Source organism: Balaenoptera musculus, chromosome 10, assembly GCF_009873245.2.
Source record: "Balaenoptera musculus isolate JJ_BM4_2016_0621 chromosome 10, mBalMus1.pri.v3, whole genome shotgun sequence".
Taxonomy (NCBI): domain Eukaryota; kingdom Metazoa; phylum Chordata; class Mammalia; order Artiodactyla; family Balaenopteridae; genus Balaenoptera; species Balaenoptera musculus.
The window spans coordinates 82,372,842-82,389,315 of record NC_045794.1 but is presented as its reverse complement, the minus strand read 5'-3'; the positions used below and the strand labels follow the sequence as shown (position 1 = coordinate 82,389,315).

The 16,474-nt window shown below is 38.2% G+C and overlaps 1 protein-coding gene across 3 annotated transcripts in view; it reads left to right on the top strand.

Moving 5' to 3' along the window:
• Positions 1-16,474, top strand: part of ANKS1B (ankyrin repeat and sterile alpha motif domain containing 1B) — a 953,137-nt gene that overhangs the window by 323,739 nt on the left and 612,924 nt on the right. For all 3 annotated transcript variants that reach the window (XM_036866270.1, XM_036866272.1, XM_036866271.1), the window contains one exon: positions 5,753-5,933. In XM_036866270.1, coding sequence (XP_036722165.1) covers positions 5,753-5,933 — 181 coding nt within the window. The remainder of the gene's footprint in view (positions 1-5,752; positions 5,934-16,474) is intronic.

Genomic DNA, 16,474 nt, shown 5'->3' with positions numbered 1-16,474 from the left:
GTAAGTGGATTTTTTTAAATGTCCATTAGTTTAAATAATTTGAAAATAGCAGAGGAAACATAGAAGTGGATATTTGAAACTTAGGTTTCAATCCAGAGAAAATTTGGAAGTAAATGTACACATTACCTAAATCTCATTCTAGTTAGGAATTTTGTGTTCTCATTTTATTCATATGTGAATCATATCTGTCTGGGTTACAGTAATGTCATGAAATTCTTAATATTGCCTCAGAATGTTATATTTCATTTATATTTTGATACAACATAAAGATATTCTTAGGAACTTGGTTCTGACTGATGAAGATAATCCAAAATAAGGGTAGAGGATATGTGCTATCCTGTATGTGACACCAGTAAATTCACACATTAGTCCCTTTAAGGTAATAACTAAGATGGCGCTGGCTTCATTGATGTGGGACCAATGCAGTCTCAATAGGCCCCACGCTAAGAAGGGCCCTATGCTTGGGGTTTAATGCTCTTGCATAGCTGTCTAAAATTCTTAATTCTTATCTCTGAATTTGTATTTTGTAAGTGAAGTCTGTGGGAAAATAGAGCATGTGCTGGGGCTTGGAGCCTTGGCTCATCTGTGGTCCCAGCTCCCGCCATCTCCCCATATTACTAGGTAGGATTCTTGGCCACCTGACCCCCCCAACCCTAGTGCTCCCAGCCAGCCCACCAACTGCTGATACAGCACTGAGACCCTGAGTGTGGGGATGGTCAAGGTTGAGTGTATGTACTGAGTTGCAGGGCAAAACCCCTGGGTGCCTGTGAGGGTGTCCTCTCATCCTGTAAGTGTCCCTGTGCCCAAGGGAATGCAACGGTAAGTGGCAAATAAAAGCACCATGACAGATCTAGAGAGAGACCATGGAATAAAGGAAAAACTTTTTTCCCTGCTTTTGGAACAAAGAGCCCCACATTTCCATGTTGTACTGCGTCCAGCAACTCCATGTAGCTAGCCTTGACTCACAATCATTCATGTATCCACTCAGTTTCAGGTCCTCAGAGATATTCCCTAATCACTGCATAGCAGGGTTCACCAACCTTTTCTGTATGGGACCAGAGAATAAAATTGTTTAGGCTTTGTTAGTCATATGGTCTCTGCTGCAACTATTCAGCTCTGCTACAATCGCATGAAATATAAGTGAATGAGCGTGACTATGTTCTGATAAAACTTTATAAACATTGAAATTTGGGTTTTATATAATTTTCACCTGTCACTAATATTATTTTTCCATTTTTTTCAACCATTAAAAGATGTAAAAAATATTCTTAGCTCACATGCTTTACAAAAATAGTCAGAAGCCTGGGTTTGGCCCATGATCTATAGTTTGCTATCTCTAGTTAAGTAAATATGTGTGGGAGCAAGTCCTTTGGAAGCTAGGGAGATATGAGTGCTGGACCACGGAGGCAGGGGAGATATTTTAGAGGCCCCACTTATCTTACACATTAAAACTTGGCAAATTCCATTTGTAATTTCAGTGAATTTGTGAAAACACTTTTTTTTTCTTATACTGAATGACTTAGCAGGATTCCATCAGAATAGATTTTTTAAAATAGAATATATTAAAATGAAAGTTTAAGCAAATATTCCAGACCCATCCTCTTTTATCTCCATTTTTAATATCACTACCATCTCTTTATTCTTTTCTCCCATTGCTATTATTTCCCCACACAGATATCTTTTTTTTTTTAATAAATTTTTATTTATTTTATGTATTTATTTTTGGCTCTGTTGGGTTTCGCTGCTGCACGCGGGCTTTCTCTAGTTGCGGCGAGCAGGGGCTACTCTTCGTTGCAGTGCGCAGGCTTCTCATTGCGGTGGCTTCTCATTGCGGAGCACGGGCTCTAGGCGCGTGGGCTTCAGTAGTTGCGGCACATGGGCTCAGTAGTTGTGGCTCACGGGCTCTAGAGCACAGGCTCAGTAGTTGTGGCACATGGGCTTAGTTGCTCTGCGGCATGTGGGATCTTCCTGAACCAGGGATCGAACCCGTGTCCCCTGCATTGGCAGGCAGATTCTCAACCACTGCACCACCAGGGAAGCCCCCAGATATCTCTTTTTAATTCTGCCTCTGTGCTTTGTGTTTTGAGGCACCATCTACTTGTCTCTGGATTTGAATACATGAACATTCCTTCCAATCTAAGCCCTTCGTGCTAACTACTTATGTAATCGTGAGTAAATCATTTAAGTGAGCCACTGCATTCTGTGCTAGTTAGGATAAGTAGTTCTAGGGCCACCACAGACAAACCCAGAATCTCAATAGTTTAACATAAAGGATGTTTATTTCAACTTCTCATAAAGCCCAATTTGAGTTGAATGACCCTCCTTCATCTTGCAACTACATCATCTGGAGAGTAAGAGAGGGATGGAGAAGGCTCACTTCTACTAACAGGTCAATCAGTCAGTTACATGGCCTCAACCTAAATGCACATAAGGCTGGGAAATAAAAGGGAACCTAGCTTGTGGTTTTGTTGAGCACTAAAGTGATGTGTAAAATGATCGCTTAAAACAGGGGTTGGCCAACGTTTTCTCTAAAGAACCAGACAGTAAATATTTTAGGTGTTGTGGATAATATGGCCTATGTCACAACTTCTCAAATCTATCATTGTAGTGTTGAGAGCAGTCATAGACAATAAGTGAATGAATGAACATAGTATTCCAATAAAACTTTATTTTCATAAACAGGAGGCAGGCCAGATTTGGACCACAGGCCATAGTTTGCTGATCCCTTTCTTAGAGCATGACTAACATATAATGATTCTCATTCTTCATCATCTCAGATGCTCAGAGAACTTTGGGCAATGACTCCTCACTGCCTCAATGTTCCTTAAGCTGGCTAATGATAACCTATAGGCAGTTCTGAAGAAGCAAATAAGAATGAGGTCAGATGATCACTGATCAATGGTTTCTTCCCTTTAGAATTTCCATTAGCCTGTCTCCCTTCCTCCAGATATGTTATTTGAAGCTATGATACAGTGAGATCATAGTACTCTGTTCAAAGAAAGAAAGGGAAATATCATGTAGATTTGCATAACCATATAGACTAAGAAGTCTATTCTGAGTCCCGATAGCATCCAAGCATATATCTTGTGTACTTCTGGTATACGAGTGTATACATTTGTATTTCCCACAAAAATAACCTTATCATTTAGCATCTACCCAATCGAGAAGTCTATGAGTCCTCCCTTAAAATCAACCTACGCATCCAATCAGACGCCAACATCTAAAGAGCTATAACCACATTAGCATCTCCTAAAAACATCTGCTATCTCCAACACTGTTGCAACTGCTTTACCTCAGGACCCCATTATGTCTTGGCTGGAATTCTATAACATCCTCCTAATTAGTCTCCCTTCCTCAAATTCTGCCCTTACCTGTTCATTCTCTAAACTGCTAAAATGATTTTACTGAAATACAAACCCAACTATGAAACCCTCTTGCTTAGAAATCATCCAGTGGTTCCTTAAAATATTCAGGTTAAAGACCAAACTCCTTAACATGGCATTAGAGCCCTTTATGATTTGTCCCCCTGCAACATCCAATATCTCACGGCTTGAACCCATCACTACCTTCGCATACTCTGCTCTACAGCCATACTGAACTGTTTGCAGTTTGCACTTTCCTTCTCCCCATTCTCTTTTGTTTGCCTACCACCTCTGCTTCATCAAGAATCAACTCAGCCATCAATCACCTGCTTGTGTAAGCCTTTCCTAATCCCCTCCGTAAAGTAGAGGTTCACCTTTTATATTTTGTGTCCACTTATCATGACGCTTATCACTCTACTATACTATACTGACACATAATCCTTGGATTGCTTGTCTCTTCCCTCATGCACCATCCCTCCTCCCACTTCAAGTCTATAATCACCTGGAGAAGAGGGACAATGGCTTACTCATTTTATTCCTATCATACTGCTTACCAAGGTATCCACAATTTAGTATACACTCAGCAAATATTTGTAGAATGAATTAATGCAGAAGAATAGTTTGTTTGCTTTCATGATTGCATAACAAATTGCGCTTTTCATGCATTTAAAACGTTGGGTGGTCAAGGTTCAGAAACATGTATTTAAGACACATAAGTAAAGGAGTCATACATATCAGTTGGCTTGATCCTTATAATGTTTATGAGAAGGAACATTATATAAATTTGGTCTGTTGCCTTTATACAAAGTGAAACAAAAGCAAAACACAACACAATGAAACAAAACCACAATGATGGACGTACCTGTGTTTCCATTGCAGCCAGTGTCATATTCCATGCCTTTTAATTGCTGTTATATAGTAGAAAGAACATTGAATATGAATTGAGATTCAGTACCCCCAAGGAGAGACATTTCATGAGAAACCAAGTCTGACATTGAACCCCAGTCTTTCATACTTCAAAAGCAACTGAGTCCTATGTGGGTACTAATTTGAATTTCATTACTGAGTTCATGTGTTGTAATAATAAATGACTTACCCTCTTGTATAACCATATATATGCCTTTCAACCTCTCCCATAAAAATAGTGCAGTGGTGAAAGTATAAAGCATATTATGATAATCTGTACACCTTATGTAAAAAAAACTCTGAAAAATACATTTCAATATCATTGTCTATTTTAGATTATAGACTAAGTGATGTGTACTTTGAAAAAAAACATGATGAGCTGGAAGAGACAGGGTAACTTGAATATTCTGCAGGAAAATAATTGTGGAATTCAGTGATAAAATTAACAAGTATTTTAGGGCAGTGAAAGTGTTAGTAAAACAAAAGTTTATTGTACTTTGGGGAAAGTAAAGTATAATAAACTCTATTACAAAGAGATTGTAGTTAATCTCTTATCGAGTATTACAAGAAATTGTTAATATTTCATTAATAATGAATAAAAGGAATAAAAAGTAAGAAAACTTGGATTAATTCTTAGGAAATGTGCACAATCCTGAGAGCCAAAAAGACTGCAGCTTTTCTGAAGGATGATGTTTGAAGCTCTGCTAAGCAGGAAAAAAAAAAAGTGAATATAATTAAAATTGTGGAAAAAACCAGAAAACTGCTATAGGGAACAATCCATTACTGATAAAGGGTATAGATTATATCTGCTGTTACTCCATGATTTTACCTTTTGTGTTTAAATTGACTTTTCTTGCTATTTGGGGATTAATTTAAATCCTTAAAAAAGAAAATCAAAGTCCACTACAAATACCAAGTAGATTCTTAGATCCTGGAAAATGTTCTATACAACTTTACTTAATTCTAATGATAAAATTCCAGCATATGGTACTTGGGGACAATATCTAATGCCACCAATTCCTTGGACTATATAGAGAATAAAAAAAAAAAAAAAGGAACTGCCTTAATTTTGCTTCAATGTTGTAAGGGCCCTTTTATTATTAGATTCTATATCCTCAGAGTCTGGCAAATGCCAAGTCCTTAGTAAGTATTAGTTGAATGAAAGGTGACTCAAAATTGCAACATTCTGAATTGATCATTAAGAGAAATTCTGCACACTGTATTTTTTCAGTCTTCTGGGAAAATCTAACAAAAAGTCTAACTTATTTTATCAACTATGCCATGATATTTTTTCATTAAACAATTTTTTATTATTTAACTAATCAAGGGATTATTTAATGTCTCTCTGTAAAGCACAAGTATATTTTATATATAAAAAACAGACAGTTTAACTGAAAAAAATCACTTAGATTAAATTGATGGGGAGATTGGGCTGAAGATGAACATGATCATATTAATACTCTCATCATGCTCATTTATTTTAGCCTAAACAACGAACATCTATTGTGTCTTCTCTGGATTTTCATCGAATGAATCACAACCAAGAATATTTTGAAATCAACACATCTACAGGGTGTACAAGCTTTACTTCCAGCCCTCCTGTTAGTCCACTCACCTCTTCTGTGGCAACCACAGAAGTCAAGAACGAGGGAACTGGCCGTACAGGTAAAGCAGTTCATTTATGCAGCTATATTTTTTGAGCTTTTAAAACCAAAGCCTTTATGAGTTAGGGGACTTAAGAGGAATCTTCATATAAATCTCATTGTCTTTTTCGTTCACCTACATGTGTGGCAATGTAGAGGCTTACCATTTTTGTCAGAGTGTGGTATAATATTCTTTTTGAATACACTAATGGCCTTTCAGTAGTTAGGTATTAAAGATAGTGATTTCATGCCAGGACTTTAATGGCACCATACAAAATGTGTGGAGAAATGTAATTATCATCATATTTTCAGGTCTGACCTTTAAACAGAACCAAAATGTAACCTTTTAACAGTTGAAATGGTTTCAAATAGTATGTTACTATGGTTTCTTAATGTAATATGTCACCTCCATGTTACATCAAAAATTTTAGAACAGACTGATATTTAGTAATAATGTGGAAGGACAATGCTGAGTTGTTTTACATTGAAAAGTAAAACTTTTAATTTCACAAAATAAAATGTTTAAGGTGGGTATTTATCTACTTAAAAAAGTAGCATTTCATTATCTTACACTTGGATGGTTTGTTATATATTGTATTTAAGCACCTGAATATAAAGGCATTAGCACATGGTATATAATGAAAGAGAACAAGTTCCTGAGTCAGTTCTGTCACTGATTTGCTAGATATTTTCCATCAAACCACTTAACTTCTCTGATCTTTAATTTGCTCCTCTGAAAAGGGGAAATAATATCTACTCTCTGGGTAGTTGTAGTAATAAATGAGCTTATTTATGTGAAGCATTTTGGAAACTATGAAAATTAATATTCTTATTTAGTATTATCATTATTGTTTAATATTATTTTTTCTTCTTTAATATTATTTTGTTTGAAATCTGTAGTAATTTTAAGATAAGAAGAGCCTACTGTACATCTGTACTCATGCCAAGGTGGCTGACTTTTTCTTGACTTAAAAGTATAATCTAAGTTAATGGGTAAATCTACTGTTTATTTTATAAATGATTGCATGCACAAAAAATTAATCTTTATAAAAATGTCAAGTGTTAATAGAACAAAGACTAATACATAACAACCTCACAAACGAATTGTATGCTGCAAAACACTTCGAGTAAGTGACCCAATGAATTTATTATAACAGAGAGCTATTTCAAAAGTAGCCTGAATTATAATTAAAGCTTCCTACTTGTTAGGCAACATATTATGTAATCTAAGTATCACTTAAGAATCATCAGAAAAAGGTGGGTAAAGGGGGAGACCTTTGGAGGTAGACAGACTTGGATGATATGAATGGGTTAGCATTTAACTAGAAAGATCACCTTAGTATTAATATGTAGCAGATAGATTTGAGTTGAGATGAGATTGGAGGTAGGGAGGTAGGGAGCAGCAATGGAAAATATAAATGGATTTGAGAGATACAAGGAAAGAGTTATCAACAGGTCATGGCAACTGATCAGAGGTGTGATGGTGAGGAAGAAAAGTTCAAGGAAAGCTCTAAAGTTTCTTGCTTCAGCAGATGAGTCAAATCTGACTGCCATTCATTGAAATAGGGAATATTTTTAGATGAGAAGGAAGAGAGGGATGGGTCATGTAGGACCTAACATAGGCCATTTTAAGAACTTTGGCTTTTACTCAGGGTGAAATGGGGAGTCATTTCAGGTCTTTCAGGAGAGTGACATGATGTAACTTCTATTTTATGAAAATTACTTCAAATCTTGTGTTGAGAATGGACTGGAGAAGGAGGATAAGTGTGAAAGCAGAAAGGCCAGTAGGAGGTTATTGTAGCATTGCATTAAGATGAGAGAGGAAGTCAGCTCAGGTCAAAGGCGAAGCAGTGGAGGTAGAGAGAAACTGAGGGATGTTGGATGTATTTTTTAAGATTGAGCCTATAGGATTTCATGATAGAGTAGATGTAGTGCATGAGAGAAAGAGAAGAGTTAAGGAAAACTGCAAGGTTTTTGTCCTAAACAATTGTAAAAATGGTTTTTACTGTCATCTAACATGAGACAGGTCCTGGGAAGAGCAGATTTTGTGAACAGGGAGAAATACCAGTTCATTTTTTTTAATTGAAGTATAGTTGATTTACAATGTTGTGTTAATTTCTGCTGTATAGCAAAGTGATTCATTCTTTTTTTATATTTTCTTTTCCATTATGGTTTATCATAGGATATTGAATATAGTTCTCTGTGGTATACAATAGTACCTTGTTGTTTATCTATTCTATGTATAATAGCTTACATCTACTAAAATTAACCTCCAACCCCATCCCTCCCCCCCCAAACACCCTCCCCCTTGGCAGTCACAAGTCTGTTTTCTATGTCCGTGAGTCTGTTTGTGTTTCATAGATAGGTTCATTTGTGTCATATTTTAGATTCCACATATAAATGATATCATATGGTATTTGCCTTTCTCTTTCTGACTTACTTCACTTAGTATGATAATCTCTATTTGCGTCCATGTTCCTGCAAATGGCATTATTTTGTTCTTTTTTATGGCTGAGTAGTATTCTGTTGTATATAAGTACCACATCTTCTTTATCCATTCATCTGTTGATGGACATTTTGGTTTTATCCATGTCTTGGCTATTGTGAATAGTGCTGCTATGAACATAGGGGTGCATGTATCTTTTTGAATTAGAGTTTTGTCTGGATGTATGCACAGGAGTGGGATTGTTGGATCATATGGTAACTATTTTTTGTTTTCTGAGGAACCTCCATATAGTTCTCCATAGTGGCTGTACCAACTTGGATTCCCACCAACAGTGTAGGTGGGAATGAACTCCTTTTCTACCAGGAGTTCATTTTAAGTTTGAGATATCTATTAGATATCTGAATAGCTGTGTCAAGTAGGCAGCTGAAGTTTCAGTCTGAAGACAAAAAATGTGAACATTATCATTACGTAGATGATATGGAGTAAGTGTAGATAGAGGACTGAAACCTGAGCTTGATGAAAGAGGTGATAAAAGGCGACAACAGCAAAGGAGTGTGAGAAGGAACAAGGTAGGAGGACGTCTTCTGGTGAGTGCTGTGTTATGAATTTTTATGAAGAAAGTTATTAAGAAGGAGGGAATGGGAGGGGACATTCAAGATAGTGGAGGAGTAAGATGTGGAGATCACCTTCTTCCCCACAAATACATCAAAAATACATCTGCATGTGGAACAACACCTACAGAACACCTACTGAAGCCTGGCAGAAGACCTCAGACTTCCCAAAAGGCAAGAAACTCCCCACATACACGGGTAGGGCAAAAGAAAAAAGGAAAAACAGAGACAAAAGAATAGGGACGGACCTGCACCTCTGGGAGGGAGCTGTGAAGGAGGAAAAGTTTCCACACACTAGAAAGCCCCTTCACTGGTGGAAACAGGGAGTGAGTGGGGGGGAATCTCTGGAGCCATGGAGGACAAAACAGCAACAGGGGTGAAGAAGGCAAAGCGGAGAGATTCCCAAACAGAGGATCAGTGCCGACCAGCACTCACCAGCCTGAGAGGCTTGTCTGTTCACCTGCTGGGGCGGGTGGGGGCTGGGAGCTGAGGCTCAGGCTTCAGAGGTCAGATCCCAGGGAGAGGACTGGGGTTGGCTGCATGAACACAGCCTGAAGGGAGGTAGTGCGCCACAGCTAGCGGGAGGGGGTCCAGTAAAAAGTTGTAACTTCCTAAGAGTCAAGAGACCATTGTTTTGGGGTGCGTGAGAAGAGAAGATTCAGGGCACCACCTAAATGAGCTCCAGAGACAGGCACGAGCCACGGCTATCAGTGCGGACACCAGAGACAGGCATGAAACACTAACACTGCTGCTGCAGCCACCAAGAAGCCTGTGTGCAAGCACAGGTCACTATCCACATCTCCCCTCCCGGGAGCCTGTGCAGCCCACCACTGCCAGGGTCCCGTGATCCACGGACAGCTTCCCCAGGAGAACACATGGTGCGCCTCAGGCTGTTGCAACGCCACACTGGCCTCTGCCGCCACAGGCTCGACCTGCATTCCATACCCCTCCCTCCCCCTGGCCTCACTGAACCAGAGCCCCCTAATCAGCTGTTACTTTAACCCCTTCCTGTCTGGGTGGGGAACAGACGCCCTCAGGCGACCTACATGCAGAGGTGAGGCCAAATCCAAAGTTGAACCCCAGGAGCTGGGTGAACAAAGAAGAGAAAGGAAAATCTCTCCCAGCAGCCTCAGGAGCAGCAGATTAAATCTCCACAATCAACCTGATGTATGCTACACCTGTGGAATACCTGAATAGACAATGAATCATCCCAAAACTGAGGCGGTGGACTTTGGGAGCAACTGTAGACTTGGAGGTCTGCTTTCTAAGTTTAATTTGTTTCTAGTTTTATGTTTATCTTAGTTTAGTATTTAAAGCTTATTATCATTGGTAGGTTTGTTTATTGATTTGGTTGCTTTCTTCCTTTTTATTTTTAATATATATATATTTTTTCCTTTTTCTCTTTTGTGAGTGTCTATGTGTATGCTTCTTTGTGTGATTTTGTCTGTATAACTTTGCCTTACCATTTGTCCTAGGGTCTGTCTGTCTGTTTTTTTTTTCTTTTTTTTGGTATGGCTTTTAACGCCTGGTATCATTGGTGGCTTTGTTTTTTGATTTGGTTGCTCTCTTCTTTCTTTCTTTCTTCCTTTTTTAAATTTTTTATTTTTAATAATTTTTTTATTTTAATGACCTTATTTTATTTTATTTCATTTTCTTTCTTTCTTTCTTTCTCCCTTCCTTCCTTCCTTCCTTCCTCCCTCCCTCCCTCTCTCTCTCTTTCTTTCTTTCACTTTTTTTTTTCTCCCTTATCTTCTGAGCCGTGTGGCTGACAGGGTCTTGGTGCTCCGGCTGGGTGTCAGGCCTGAGCCTCTGAAGGGGGAAAGCCGAGTTCAGGACATTGCTCCAACAGAGACCTCCTGGCTCCACATAATACCAAATGGCAAAAGATCTCCCAGAGATCTCCATCTCAATACTAACACCCAGATCCACTCAACGACCAGCAACCTACAGTGCTGGACACCCTATGCCAATCAACTAGTAAGACAGGAACACAACCCCACCCATTAGCAGAGAGGCTGCCTAAAATCATAGGAAGTTCACAGACACCCGAAAACACACCACCGGATGTAGTCCTGCCCACCAGAAAGACGAGATCCAGCCTCATCCACCAGAACACAGGCACCAGTACCCTCTACCAGGAAGCCTACACAACCCACTGAACCAACCCTACCCACTGGGGGCAGACACCAAAAACAATGGGAACTACAAACATGCAGCCTGTGAAAAGGAGACCCCAAACACAGTAAGTGAAGCAAAATGAGAAGACAGAGAAACACACAGCAGATGAAGGAGCAAGGCAACAACCACCAGACCAAACAAATGAAGAGGAAATAGGCAGTCTACCTGGAAAAGAATTCAGAATAATGATAGTAAAGATGATCCAAAATCTTGGAAATAGAATGGAGAAAATACAAGAAACATTTAACAAGATCCTAGAAGAACTAAAGAGCAAACAAACAATGATGAACAACACAATAAATGAAATTAAAGATTCTCTAGAAGGAATCAATAGCAGCATAACTGAGGCAGAAGAACAGATAAATGACCTGGAAGATAAAATAGTGGAAATAACTACCACAGAGCAGAAAAAAGAGAAAAGAATGAAAAGAATTGAGGACAGTCTCAGAGACCTCTGAGACAACATTAAACGCACCAACATATGAATTATAGGGGTCCCAGAAAAAGAAGAGAAAAAAAAAAAGGACTGAGAAAATATTTGAAGAGATTATAGTTGAAAACTTCCCTAATATGTGAAAGGAAATAGTCAATCAAGTCCAGGAAGTGCAGAGAGTCCCATACAGGATGAATCCAAGGAGAAACACGCCAAGATACATAATAATCAAACTATCAAAAAATAAATACAAAGAAAAAATATTAAAAGCAGTAAGGGAAAAACAACAATTAACATACAAGGGAATCCCCATAAGGTTAACAGCTGATCTTTCAGCAGATACTCTGCAAGCCAGAAGGGAGTGGCAGGACATATTTAAAGTGATGAAAGGGAAAGACCTACAACCAAGATTACTCTGCCCAGCAAGGATCTCATTCAGATTCGACGGAGACATTAAAACCTTTACAGACAAGCAAAAGTTAAGAGAATTCAGCACCACCAAACAAACTTTACAACAAATGCTAAAGGAACTTCTCTAGGCAGGAAACACAAGAGAAGGAAAAGACCTACAATAACAAACCCAAAACAATTAAGAAAATGGTAATAGGAACACACATATCAATAATTACCTTAAATGTAAGTGGATTAAATCCTCCAACCAGAAGACACAGACTGGATGAATGGATACCAAAACAAGACCCGTATACATGCTGTAAGAGACCCACTTCAGACCTACAGACACACACAGACTGAAAGTGAGGGGATGGAAAAACATATTCCATGCAAATGGAAATCAAGAGAAAGCTGGAGTAGCAATTCTCACATCAGACAAAATAGACTTTAAAATAAAGATTATAACAAGAGGCAAAGAAAGACACTACATAATGATCAAGGAATCAATCCAAGAAGAAGATATAACAATTGTAAATATTTATGCACCCAACATAGGAGCACCTCAATACATAAGGCAAATGATAACAGCCATAAAAGGGGAAATTGACAGTAACACAGTCATAGTAGGGGACTTTAACACCCCACTTTCACCAATGGACAGATCATTCAAAATGAAAATAAATAAGGAAACACAAGCTTTAATGATACATTAAACAAGATGAACTTAATTGATATTGATAGGACATTCCATCCAAAAACAAGAGAATACACTTTCTTCTCAAGTGTTCATGGTACATTCTCCAGGATAGATCATATCTTGGGTCACAAATCAAGCCTTGGTAAATTTAAGAAAATTGAAACCATATCAAGTATCTTTTCTAACCACAACGCTATGAGACTAGATTTCAATTACAGGAAAATATCTGTAAAAAATACAAACACATGGAGGCTAAACAATACACTACTAAATAACCAAGAGATCACTGAAGAAATCAAAGAGGAAATCAAAAATACCTAGAAACAAATGACAATGAAAACACGATGACCCAAAACTTATGGAATACAGCAAAAGCAGTCCTAAGAGGGAAGTTTATAGCAACACAGTCCTACCACAAGAAACAAGAAACATCTCAAACAAACAACCTAACCTTATACCTACAGCAATTAGAAAAAGAAGAACAAAAAACCCAAAGTTAGCAGAAGGAACGAAATCATAAAGGTCAAATCAGAAATAAAAGAAAAAGAAATGAAGGAAATGATCGCAAAGATCAATAAAACTAAAAGCTGGTTCTTTGAGAAGATAAACAAAATTGATAAACCATTAACCAGACTTTTCAAGAAAAAAAGGGAGAAGACTCAAATCAGTAGAATTAGAAATGAAAAAGGAGAAGTAACAACTGACACTGCAGAAATACAAAGGATCATGAGAGATTACTACAAGCAACTATATGCCAATAAAATGGGCAATGTGTAAGAAATGGACAAATTCTTAGAAAAGCACAACCTTCCAAGACTGAACCAGGAAGAAATAGAAAATACAAACAGACCAATCACAAACACTGAAATTGAAAGTGTGATTAAAAATCTTCCAACACAGAAAAGCCCAGGACCAGATGGCTTCACAGGCAAATTCTATCAAACATTTAGAGAAGAGCTAACACCTATCCTTCTCAGATTCTTCCAAAATATAACAGGTGGATGAACACTCCCAAATGCATTCTACGAGGCTACCATCACCCTGATACCAAAACCAGACAAGATGTCACAGAAAAGAAAAGTACAGGCCAATATCACTGATGAACATAAATGGAAACATCCTCAACAAAATACTAGCAAACAGAATCCAACAGCACATTCAAATGATCTTACACCATGATCAAGTGGGGTTTATCCCAGGAATGCAAGGATTCTTTAATATATGCAAATCAATCAATGTGATACACCATATTAACAAATTGAAGAATAAAAACCATATGATCATCTCAATAGATGCAGAAAAAGCTTTCGACAAAATTCAACACCCATTTATGATAAAAACCCTCCGGAAAGTAGACATAGAGGGAACTTACCTAAACATAATAAAGGCCATATATGACAAACCCACAGCCAACATCGTTCTCAATGGTGAAAAACTGAAACCATATCCACTAAGATCAGGAACAAGACAAGGTTGCCCACTCTCTCCACTATTATTCAACATAGTTTTGGAAATTTTAGCCACAGCAATCAAAGAAAAAGAAATAAAAGGAATTCAAATCGGAAAAGAAGAAGTAAAGCTGTCACTGTTTGCAGATGACATGATACTATACATAGAGAATCCTAAAGATGCTACCAGAAAACTACTAGAGCCAATCAATGTATTTGGTAAAGTAGCAGGCTACAAAGTTAATGCACAGAACTCTCTTGCATTCCTATACACTAATGATGAAATATCTGAAAGAGATATTAAGGAAACACTCCCATTACCATTGCAACAAAAAGAATAAAATGCTTAGGAAGAAACCTACCTCAAGAGACAAAAGACCTGTATGCAGAAAACCAAAAGACACTGAGGAAAGAAATTAAAGATGATACAAACAGATGGAGAGATATACCATGTTCTCGGATTGGAAAAATCAACATTGTAAAAATGACTATACTACCCAAAGCAATCTACAGATTCAATGCAATCCCTGTCAAACTACCAATGGCATTTTTCACAGAACTAGAAAAAAATATTTCACAATTTGTATGGAAACACAAAAGACCCCAAATAGCCAAAGCAATCTTGAGAAAAAAAAAACAGAGCTGGAGGAATCAGGCTCCCTTACTTCAGACTGCATTACAAAGCTATAGTAATCAAGCCAGTATGGTACTGGCACAGAAACAGAAATATAGATCAATGGAACAGGATAGAAAGCCCAGAGATAAAACCAGGCACATATGGTCACCTTATCTTTGATAAAGGAGCAAGAATATACAATGGCGAAAAGACAGCCTCTTCAATAAGTGGTGCTGGGAAAACTGGACAACTACATGTAAAATAATGAAGTTAGAACACTTTGTAACACCATACACAAAAATAACTCAAAATGGATTAAAGACCTAAATGTAAGGCCAGACACTATAAAACTCTTAGAGGAAAACATAGGCAGAACACTCTATGACATAAATCACAGCAAGATCCTTTTTGACCCACTTCCTAGAGAAATGCAAGTAAAAACAAAAATAAGCAGATGGGACCTTATGAAACTTAAAAGCTTTTGCTCAACAAAGGAAACCATAAACAAGACGAAAAGACAACCCTCCAAATGGGAGAAAATATTTGCAAATGAAGCAACGGACAAAGGATTAATCTCCAAAATATACAAGCAGCTCATGCAGCTCAATATCAAAAAAACAAACAGCCGAATCCAAAAATGAGCAGACCTAAATAGACATTTCTCCAAAGAAGATATACAGATTGCCAACAAACACATGAAAGGATCCTCAACACTACTAATCATTGGAGAAATGCAAATCAAAACTACAATGAAGTATCACCTCACACTGGTCAGAATGGCCATCACCAAAAAATCTATAAACAATAAATGCTGGAGAGGGTGTGGAGAAAAGGGAACCCTCTTGCCCTGTTTGTAGGAATGTAGATTGATACAGCCACAATGGAGAACAGTACGGAGGTTCCTTATAAAACTAAAAAAAAACTGCCATACGACCCAGCAATCACATTACTGGGCATATACCCTGAGAAAACCATAGTTCAAAAAGAGTTGGGCTTCCCTGGTGGCTCAGTGGTTGAGAATCTGCCTGCTAATGCAGGGAACACGGGTTCGAGCCCTGGTCTGGGAGGATCCCACATGCCGCAGAGCAACTAGGCCCATGAGCCACAACTACTGAGCCTGCGCATCTGGAGCCTGTGCTCTGCAACAAAAGAGGCCATGATAGTGAGAGGCCCACGCACCGCGATGAAGAGTGGCCCCCGCTTGCCACAACTAGAGAAAGCCCTCACACAGAAACGAAGACCCAACACAGCCAAAAATAAATAAATAAATAAATAATTAAAAAAAAAAAGTCATGTACCACAATGTTCACTGCAGCTCTATTTACAATAGCCAGGACATGGAAGCAACCTAAGTGTCCATCAACAGATGAATGGGTGAAGAAGATGTGGCACATATATGCAATGGAATATTACTCAGCCAAAAAAAGAAATGAAATTGAGTTATTTGTATTGAGGTGGGTGGACCTAGAGACTGTTATACAGAGTGAAGTAAGTCAGAAAGAGAAAACAAATTCCGCATGCTAACACATATATAAGGAATTAAAAAAAAAAAAAAATAAGGGTTCTGAAGAACCTAGGGGCAGGACAGGAATAAAGACGCAGACGTAGAGAATGGACTAGAGGAGGTGGGGAGGGGGAAGGGTAAGCTGGGACGAAGTGAGAGAGTGGCATGGACACATATACACTACCAAATATAAAATACATAGCTAGTGGGAAGCAGCCTCATAGCACAGGGAGATTA